Source organism: Salvia splendens, chromosome 9 (assembly GCF_004379255.2).
Source record: "Salvia splendens isolate huo1 chromosome 9, SspV2, whole genome shotgun sequence".
Lineage (NCBI taxonomy): Eukaryota > Viridiplantae > Streptophyta > Magnoliopsida > Lamiales > Lamiaceae > Salvia > Salvia splendens.
Window position 1 is genome coordinate 2,818,470 of NC_056040.1, and position 10,131 is coordinate 2,828,600.

General features: G+C 35.6%; 1 protein-coding gene and 1 pseudogene across 1 annotated transcript; both read right to left on the reverse strand.

The window, feature by feature from the left end:
- Positions 1 to 144: 144 nt before the first annotated feature.
- Positions 145 to 5,030, reverse strand: LOC121748979 (syntaxin-132-like). The gene is made up of 13 exons (XM_042143576.1): positions 4,811 to 5,030; positions 4,008 to 4,109; positions 3,789 to 3,845; positions 2,706 to 2,754; positions 2,323 to 2,411; positions 2,162 to 2,235; positions 1,722 to 1,764; positions 1,577 to 1,637; positions 1,447 to 1,472; positions 1,293 to 1,370; positions 884 to 964; positions 631 to 696; positions 145 to 548 (listed from the first exon to the last, which is right to left on the reverse strand). The coding sequence occupies exons 1-13, from the start codon at positions 4,829 to 4,831 to the stop codon at positions 375 to 377; spliced, it is 921 nt and encodes a 306-aa protein (XP_041999510.1). The 5' UTR covers positions 4,832 to 5,030; the 3' UTR covers positions 145 to 374.
- Positions 5,031 to 6,517: 1,487 nt separating this feature from the next.
- On the reverse strand, positions 6,518 to 10,131 carry LOC121748977 (annotated as a pseudogene).

Consider the following 10,131-nt stretch of genomic DNA (forward strand, 5'->3'; position numbering starts at 1 on the left):
GAAAAATTAAAAAACCTAGAGTAAAAGTGATACAATTACAAAACAAATAGTACTTCCAAAATGGAATTGATAAGATAATTAAATATGGAGAATCGGAGATAGCTTCGATCATCAACTCAAGAAAACAATCGACAAAGCTAAAACTGAAGAAAAATGAGTACGGTTTGTATATAAGATAACAAAATAAAATACAAACAGCAAACTACACGTTGGCTAAATACACAGAAGCTCAAGTCCTCATCAATTCAAAAGTAGTAAAAAAAAGAATAAGCACCACTGTTTGTAGAAAATAAATCAATTCTCAATAGTCAATACTCACTTTTTAGATTTTTCTGGTATTTATACAATACACTTTGGCAGAGAGAGGGAGAGAGCTAAGCACCGTTCTTGTTCTCCCATGGCTTAAGCACACCTACTACGACGATCACTACGATAATGAGAAGGATCATGATTGCAATACACATCCATTTCCTCGAGTTCCTCTGCAAACTCTTTGCCTTCTGCAGGGCAGTATTCCCCGACTGCACATGGTCTACTGCTGATGAAACCTGGGAGATCGGTTGGAGAAGGATCCATTACGTTGAACTACAGTGTCAAGTTTATTAGTTAAGGCCTTAGGGTTAAGGGTACCTGTGACTCTATGTTATCGAGCATGTCGCCTTGAGCATCCACCAGAACCGCCATGTCCAGGAATATCTGCACAATGACAGTACAATGCAGCAGTATTAAATCTTATACGAATAAGTAGAAAATATGTATGAACTAGATAAAGCTCAACAAGGACCGTCTTAAATGATATCGGGAACCACCCAAGATGTAAAACCTGACAATGAAGTGTATATGTTGTATGTGCAGAAACAAATAATGACAATAACCACTTTACCTGTTGCAAATCTAGAAGCTTCTTCTCTAAGTCTCTAACAGCATCATGTCGCTCTTGAATTTCAGCAAGTGTATCCATTATCTGCAGGTATGATAATGTTGGCATGATTAATAAGAATAACTGAAGGGATGCAGCCATTCGAGTTTGACATGTTGGTTATTAAGTGTGTGTGTGTGTGTGTGTAATTTTACTCAAAAAAGTAAAGCTACACATTAAGCCAAGTAATCAGAATGATCCCCATCAACCTCTTTTTTTCTACATGCTGAATAGTTATGGAATGATTGCAAGTATTAATAAATGTATCAACAAAAACAATGAGATAACAATATGAAACAACAAAAAGATATAAATCAAATACAAAACCGAGCAGAAGAAAACAGAGGAAAAAAAATTCGAATTAGGAAGATACCTGGCCTCGGCCTTGTTCTCGGATTGCATTCTGAAAAATCTGCTCACTATCTCCGGTCTCTATCAATTGATCAATTGTCTGCGATAGATGGTTTAAATAAATGAATAACATATTAATACATTATTCTATGGAAATTATGGTAAACTGGCTTCACCTCTTCATCAGCCCGGGTGCCAGTAACTGGAAGGAACATGACAACCATCAAACTAGTTATTACTAGTACAATTTAAGAAATGTGGCATATTAAAGCAAAATGGTTTTTGTTTGTAAACAAGCATTGAAACCTGTGAATACACGCCTCTCAACCACTTCACGGTACTCTCGATGTATATTTTCTCTTAAGATCTGCAGAGAATTGAAGCAAAATATTAGATATAGGAAAATTAGGAAATTTTGCAATATGCAAATATAATAGTGTGTCTAATGTACCTGAAACTCAGACATTTTATCTTTAAACCTCTTTTTCATGGCTCTGCATTCAAACATTAACCAATAAGAAATAAGATTTCACCTTTTCAATTATTATTGGATATAATTTATAAATCATAGACGGGGTAGGAAAAAACTATCACATGCAGAATGTTACAGAGAGCTTGTGTACTAGACAATAATTGAATGCAAGACAATCCGGCATTTTTCTGTATTAGGTAAATATCATGCATTAATGATTTACATACTTGAGAAGTCAACCTAAAGAATGATACTTTAATTATATTTAGAGTTGTCCGTGAGAACCAAACTTAATAAAGAATAGTAACTCTTGGTTGATTAAACTAAGTGAAAGGATGATGTACTCAAATTTAGAATGGCACGTCAGCTACTTATGATTCAACAATAGCCAGGATAGAGAAAAGGAGTGTGCAAATTACACTGTTGTAGCTGTTCTTGATCTGTCTACGCCTGATCCTTTTCCGCATCCAGGCTTTTGTCTATTGGCTAAATTCTATAAAACACAAGAAAATAACAATCACTCAGTACTAGAAAAATTCAGTAAGTAAACCACAATGAGACCTGCAGCACATTTCTTTACCTCTTTGTCAAGTTCCTCAATTCTTAATTTAATTGTGCGGGCAATTTTTCCTACATCATCAACATCCTTCTCCATTCGCTTCTTGATTGCTACAGGGTTATGAAATTTTAGTGATAAAAGGCCCAGGAGCACAAGAAAAAACAAAAAAAAAGGAAAAAGATAAATTAAAGAAAGAATCTTGTCGACAAAGCTGATGCAACCTATAAGCTGATAAAAAGCCCATCAAATTAGAAAAGTTCATAAAATTAATTAGAGAATTGAGTTGCTCATGCAGATAGATATGTTAAAGTCCTGGTATGTAAATTTAGAAAACATAATGCTTCAGAAACAAAGGAAAATTAATCAAGTACACCTGCAATATGTTCTAGTAAAAAATAGTGTACCTTTCATTGAAGCAGCCTTGGTAATAGCCTTTGATTCCTCGTGGGCATCCTGCAGTGGAACGATGGTGAATATTATCAGAGTTTAGATGGTAATATCACGAGAATTTCTATGCTCAGATACTTTTACTACCATTTAGCATGTCCCATAGGAAGATACAGCAGAATAAAGTCTCATACACATTCAACTAATCTACAACAGTCAACACATATCAATAGATCTGAGAAAATTCCACATGCATGTATCCACTCCTATGCAAATGATGCAGAATTTAGGAGTTCCACCCCATCCTGAAGAGATGAAAGTCACTTATGACGACGGAGATTTAGACAACGTGAGCAATATATGAGAGTTATAAGAACATTATGGCTGATATCTGTTGGCATCAAAACATTACTTTAAGTGCTAGAGTAACTAAGTAAGGAGATTCTATTTCAGGAAATGCACTTGAATGGAACAATTCCTACAGAACAACTAGAGTGGCAAAACGGATAGATGAGTAGAACTTACACTAATGATAGTCTCCAGGGAAAACATCTAAGAGCAATCACTACTCAGTCAAACTAGTCACACCATTATAATAGCAAATGTGATATAGCTACATTGACCTAGTAAAACAGGAAAAGTAAAGATAATCCCATGGAATCAGATAAATGACTTCATCTGAGGATGGAATCTTTGAAGTTGGATAAACCCATGTCACTGGGAATTATTTTTTGAGTTTATTTAACATGATAAATAACAACATGAAAAGAAAACCAAAACTTGAGTTTATCAAACACTGAACATGACAGCAATAGCTTATATGGCTAAAATAAGAGAAAATAAAAAAGATGATGAAAGACCAATAAAAGTTGCCTGTACTCAAGTACATTCAGAAATATATGAAGTCAAGAGCACCAATTGAGCATCACAGCCACACTTCACAAGAAGGATAGTTTAAATATCCTAGGCTCTACAAGCATTTTATCACTTGTTCTATTTAATAGCTGTTCTAAAAGTAGAAAAGGACATGAGAAGTTCATCTTATTCTTAACCCTGTGATTTCAATTTAGAAACAAGAAAAGGTAAATAGCAGCACTGACCTGAAGCTTTCTCAGTAGGGCATTAAGCTTTTCATATTGTTTCTCAATCTCCTGAACCTGTCAATCCAATATAAGATGCAAACTAAGTCTCAAATAAAATAAGTACCAACTCATTGATCATAGTATAAGGTATTTTGGCATCTAGAAAGCATGTAAATAGTAATGAAACAACTCCTTCTAGTGATCATCTCAAGCATTATTGTGATTAGTGGTAGTCACCTGCTTAAAGAAATCTTCCAAGCCTTGGTCGTTTGTTTGTCTCTCCATTCCCATTTCAATATCACCATTTCTATTTCCCTGGTCCCATGACGCAAATGAATCCTGTAAAGATTGCACAAGAAGAACAAACAAACAATTTCAGGACTACATTATTCACAAACAAATGTAACATAGGCCAAATTACGGGTACTAAAGCAGACTATATTTAATACTCCAATTAGGACTGGACTTTGTAAACACAAGCAATCATGAAAAGAGACGGGTTTTTACAATTTTACTATAGTTTCAAGTTCCTGATCAAATTAATGATAAGTGTAAGAGCTGTTATAACGAATGATCTCGCATGGATCAAATACTTTGAATTTGATTACATAAGAAATTCTATCAAAATATTTTCTCAAGTCATCTCCCCAATTCCCAAATTCTAGTTCAATAGTTTGGCCACCAGCAACCCAGAAATATGATATTCTCCAACAAGAAGTGATCAAGTTCTGAACTTTCATAGTAATTCATGTTTCCACCAATGTATGCTAAACAATCGAACAAAGATGGAGCTAAAGTTGTACACATATGAAAGGAAAACAAATTCAATTTGCAGCTCTGATCCCAGTCATAACTGTAAGCAATCTCAACTTTTTCTGCCTTCAATTTTCAACTAAAACCTTCAGCAATTTTAAAATTCAGCTGCTAAAGCTAGTGCATTGACATTGAAGATTTCCAAATCCAGCAATTGCTTCAATTTCACCAATTGAAAAACAGATCAATTAGCAATCAGGCATTCAAAAAGGGGCAAAAACACTCACCGACGACAAAAGATCATTCATTGTGGAGGCCGCAGGATTCTGGATTCGAGAGAAAATAGATTTAACGAAAGATTTCCTTCCTCTCCGACTCTGTCTCCCTTATTTCACTTTCTCTCTCTACTTCTTCTTTGTTTTGATTTTTGTGCTTTTCTATTTGCAACTTTTTTCCCACGCGGGTTGGAGGAGAGAGAGAGGGACAGCACTGTGTGAAAGGTGTGAGGTTTTGTTTAATTTCAATTTCAACCCTTTTGTTTTAAGCTAATTTAAATAGGCAGCATTTGGTGTGTAATAAATTATTTTTGACTTCCTATTCTCGTAATTAATTTGATTATAATGTATCATAAAAAGTACTACTAAAAACAATTCCTAAAATAAAAGAGCAAACAGTTTGAAATAAAACCCCCTTTCAATTTTTTTGGGTACCATAAAAATAGTAATTTTTTCTTTCTAATAAAATGGATTTCTTTCTCAATTAATAATATATTAAACTCTTCATCTTTTCATTTTTTTTATATTTTAGTAATTATGTATTAAAACTTATATCATTTCAAAAGTATCTAATTTATGGGACTGAGACGTAATACTTAATATTTTTGCTTCATAAAAGTAATAAACTCTTAATATTGCGTCATTTTTCTATATAGGATTGATTGTAATTGTTATTCGTAAAGGGTATCAAATTTAGTCGTAAAATTAACTTTTGTTGTCGTTTTTAATAATCTTAATGAATTATGATGAGAATGAAAGCAATATAATGGTTGAAGGTGGAGCCCAAGACAACTAATATTTCAAATCGATCTCCACCGATAGGGAAGAAGGGATATATGTTGATCGGTTTGGCAATTCTATACTTTATTATAAAATTATTATTTTATTTATTAATTCAATCAGTGACCAATTGCCTCAAGAGACAAATGTTGGCTGTATATATTGCATTATCGGATAAAATAATCTCAATAAATCTTAGCTGGACGGCGGGGATTGATTGATTTCTTTCTTCATAAGGTTAGACAAAAACATTGAAATAATTTGCAATTTTAACCAAGATCATTAGTTTTATGATACTTATGTATAGACATTAATTTCGAGTATTACAAATTCACATGTAATGCTAACTTTGATAAGTACGAGTCACATGGAAGATGGAGCTGCACAAAAATTATCATGATTAGAAGATCGTAATTTTAATTTATACCAGCAGTTAAAATATTTCGAAATATTTGGTATAAAACTTTAGATTTAATAATTTTTTTATCACCTCAACTTCGAGCATATTCCAAAAAATGTTCCCGATTTTTCGTGTTTTCGTCTCAAACTTCTTGCATTTTATGTAAGATGTCAGGCTATACAAAATCTTATGATGAAAATCTAATTTATCTTGTCATAGTTTGAGAGAAATTTTCCATCTCAACACATAAAATGATACTCCCATTTTAGCAGAAAGTAATAAAGGTTAATAGCAAATTTTTGAAGATAACTTAAACTTAATTTTAGCTTATTCCAGAAAAGTTTCCAACTTTTAGAAAAACGACGTTGGAGACACAAAGCACTTAATCATTCTTATTTTTATCAAAACAATGTAGAAGTTAAATTTTTATACTGTATTTACTGAATAAAGCTGATAATATTTGATGAAAAAGGAAAATTGAAGATATTTTCATACGTTGAAAATTGGGTACATAATTAACTCTCATCAATAGATGACTATTTTTGCAATAACAGGATCAATCGAAAATTACTACGTTGTCACCTCTTCAGTTCACGGCAGTTGAAACCTTTAAATAAGGAGATTTACAATAATTGATACTCCATTTGCCCTAAAATAATTGATCTTCCTTACGACTTAGGACGGATGAAGTACTAAAAAAATAATTTATTAAAAAAAAGAAACAAGCTCAATTACTATATGTCCTCAATTTCATAGTTTCGGTACGGATATTTGGTTTTCGGGGTCACGTTTCGAGGTTATGCGTGCCCATACCCGAAGGGAAACAGCGTGTCATAATGCTTATCCCCAACATTCATGGGCAGCTGGTCCACGGTCCTAAACCAAGTGCGGGGCAGCCTGCCCGCCCGCCCATAAACCCGAAATTCCCGAACAATACATCGGCCACGCCCTGCCCCTCCGTCCCGGGCAGCCACGCCGCCACCAGGGCGTCAATCTGCCCGAGATACGGCTCGATCACCACGGGCCGCTCCGTGACCAGGACCACCACACACCTGACCGAACCGCACACGTTCGATATAATACCCTGGCCGGGCTCGGGCAGGGTCATATTCAGGCTGTCCCCGTTCGTCTCCGCATGCGGTACCTCCCCCACCCCACCACCACCACCGCGTACGTTCTGCTTCACGTAGCCCGAGTCCGGGTTCTCACTGAACACCACCTCGGTTTTTGGGTCGACCATAATCATGTCGATTCCGGCGTAAACTCCGGCGAGGACTGAGTAAGTATAGTTAGCATGAGGTGGAGAGGTAATCCTGTCAATTCCTTGCCAATCTGATATCACAAACCCCCAAATCATATTTTCAAAATATTTAAGTTAGTAAATGTTAATGGTGGGAATTTGGCATTGTAATGTATAGACAAGATAGAGCCTTAGTGTTACTCTGAATCGTAGGCTTTTCTTCAAGAATCCGGTGACGAAGTCGCAGTTGGCGTGCATCTTGACGCCGTTTAAGCTGGAGTAGGAGACCATGACGGTCGAGACGCCCTTGATGATGGAGTTGAAGTAGGCGGGCATGTGGATGCTCATCACTTGGTGCCATGTTGCTATCGTGTTGTTCTCGTTTATGCCGGTGGTTGTTCCGCCATCGCCGACGTAGTGTTTCGCGCCACCTATCACCTTGTCTCTGAAGCACAAATATGTTGGCAAATGAAACAAACAAATGTCCTTTAACAATATCAAAAGATAATTGATACTACTAGGATTAATTACTCGATTATGTATAACTAATTTAATCCACTATGGATTAAAACTTTAACTGCCCCATTTATGTATTTGCACTTTGGTTTAATCAGACCATAACATGAAATCAGATACTTGGACAACAACATTGTAAAGATTTTTTAAAATTGCCAAAATAGTTGCTCTTTCTATCCAACCACATGTAGACACATTTCTATCAACATTTTTCATTAATTCCTACATATTGCAGCCAAACAAATGAGAAAACAAGGAGTGCTACAAGAAAAGGGAAAAAAAACAATATAGTACTACAATTTTTTTTAAAAATGGCGGGGGTGCTGAAGCCCCCCTTATCCGCCCACGAGAGTTCTCTCGTCATGGCGTCTACTTTGAGTTACAATACATAGGATTGAGTATTTGAAGGATCGAGAACTTACTGTCCGCCTAGGTATGGCACACCCTTTGGAGAATTAGGCGGTATGTCTCCTTGTAAACCGGGTATGAGTTCTGTCATTGCACGAACTATGCTTGGATCTTCATCGTAGCTCTCGTAGCAACGACCCCATCCCGGGTCTCTACACACCTATATATATTTCTCAAAAATCAAATATTCATTTTTCCTATCTAAATTAATTTGAATTCAAGATTATTTGCATTTACCGCAATAGTAGGTGCAAAAGTATATGGAATTCCTGTAGCTCTGATTTCAAGAGCAGTTGCTGCTCCGATCCTCTTCACCAGTTGTGGATCTCTGAAATTTAATAATTTCAACAAAACGAGATATTTTATGATGGACGAAGAGAGTATTAATTATTCTAACGGCGAAAACGTGACTTTTTACCTAGTAGCGCCTAGACCAATGTTGTGAGGGAAAATGGTGGCATTGTACACATTATTATGCCCATGTACTCCATCAATCCCATAAATCATGGGAATCCCGAGGCGGGTCGACAAAGAACCCTTCTGGAGTTCGTTGACCATGTCCACCCACGCCTCGGGGGTTGCTTGTGGGGCCGGGACACTGCCTCCACCTCTCAGCACGCTCCCTGAGGTGACATTTATTAGAGAGGTGCAACAAAATAATTACTACTATAAAATAACAATTGCCTAAGTAGATAAATTAATAAAGTTGTGCCTGTGAAATATTTGCTCATGACTTGTGGCGATGCGACAGATCTCTCAATCTGCACCATTTGGCCGAGCTTCTCCTCTAATGTCATCTTCTTCATTAGATCGCTTATTCTTCGATTTAACGGCTGCTTCGGATCTTTGTATAGGGCGTAATCTGCGTTCGATGCCTCGTTGCAGCAACATATCACTAGTATTCCGAGCAAGATTGATGCAGTAGCTTTTTTCATATTTTCCTGAGGGAGAAATATGATACTACTACATGAATTTTAGTAGTAGTAGTATATACAGATATACAAATATATACTAATATGATGATGCTCAATGAATAGTTAGGTATACATGTGAAGAGAAGTGTGGCAAGTGAATTTGTGTGGGAATATATGACATAAAGGCAGAAGTTTTTTGGAAGTACATAGAAAAATGAACAAATTAAGCATAATGCTACAAATTTTGATCACAACAAAGTAAGCATTATGCTAAACTTACAGAGGTGAAAAGGTGAAAATGGATTCAACTTAGTGTTATTCCACTTGAAGTCTGTGTGTGTGTGTGTGGAGAGAGAGAGAGAGATGTGTTGGGAAGAAATGGGTGAGAAATTGGTTGGATTTATAGCTATGTTAGGTGGAACTTTGATTTGGAATTTGATGAATTTTATGATGTCTTATTTGAATTTGAATTACATCAAAAAATAAAAAATAAAAAGCACTGTTTATATAGTCTTAGCAAACTCCAACACATGTGGATCACATATCATATACTCTTCATCAAATCAAATAAACACATGTAATCTACACAATTTCGTAACAAAAGAATTGTATATATATGAATTATATTGAACAAAATTAAACTGGGAAAATATTGCCCAATTGAGAAAGCCACCACATGTATAAAACATCATAGATATATATGAGATCGATTCAACAAAATATCAACAACTTTAACACAAGTACAACAAGAATCGATCATATATGGTATACTAATTATCATATTAGAAGGAAATTGAAAACAATCAAAATACTACATATGACTTATAGTAAGCAATTAATACTACTACTAATGTAGGAGCTAGCTAGCTAGATTATTACCAGATGTAGAGAAGCTGCAGATGCAAATATGATTAATGCGCATATATGTATATAGTTGCAAGTCAGAAATAAAGGCGTTAGGAATGAAGCCTGGTCCGAGATCGACCATACATGCATGGAATTAAGCGATTCGAACAAGAGGATCGATCTTGGCACAGCCTCCATTTCTAACGCCATCTTTCTCTATTTTCTTCTC

Excerpts from the sequence above, each read along its gene's own strand:
- LOC121748979 (XM_042143576.1), bottom strand. The coding sequence starts at position 4,831 with ATGAATGATCTTTTGTCGTCG. Across the intron at positions 2,412-2,705 it reads CAAGGCTGCTTCAATGAAAG|CAATCAAGAAGCGAATGGAG; the intron begins GTACACTATTTT and ends ATAACCCTGTAG. Across the intron at positions 2,236-2,322 it reads TTGAGGAACTTGACAAAGAG|AATTTAGCCAATAGACAAAA; the intron begins GTAAAGAAATGT and ends TGTGTTTTATAG.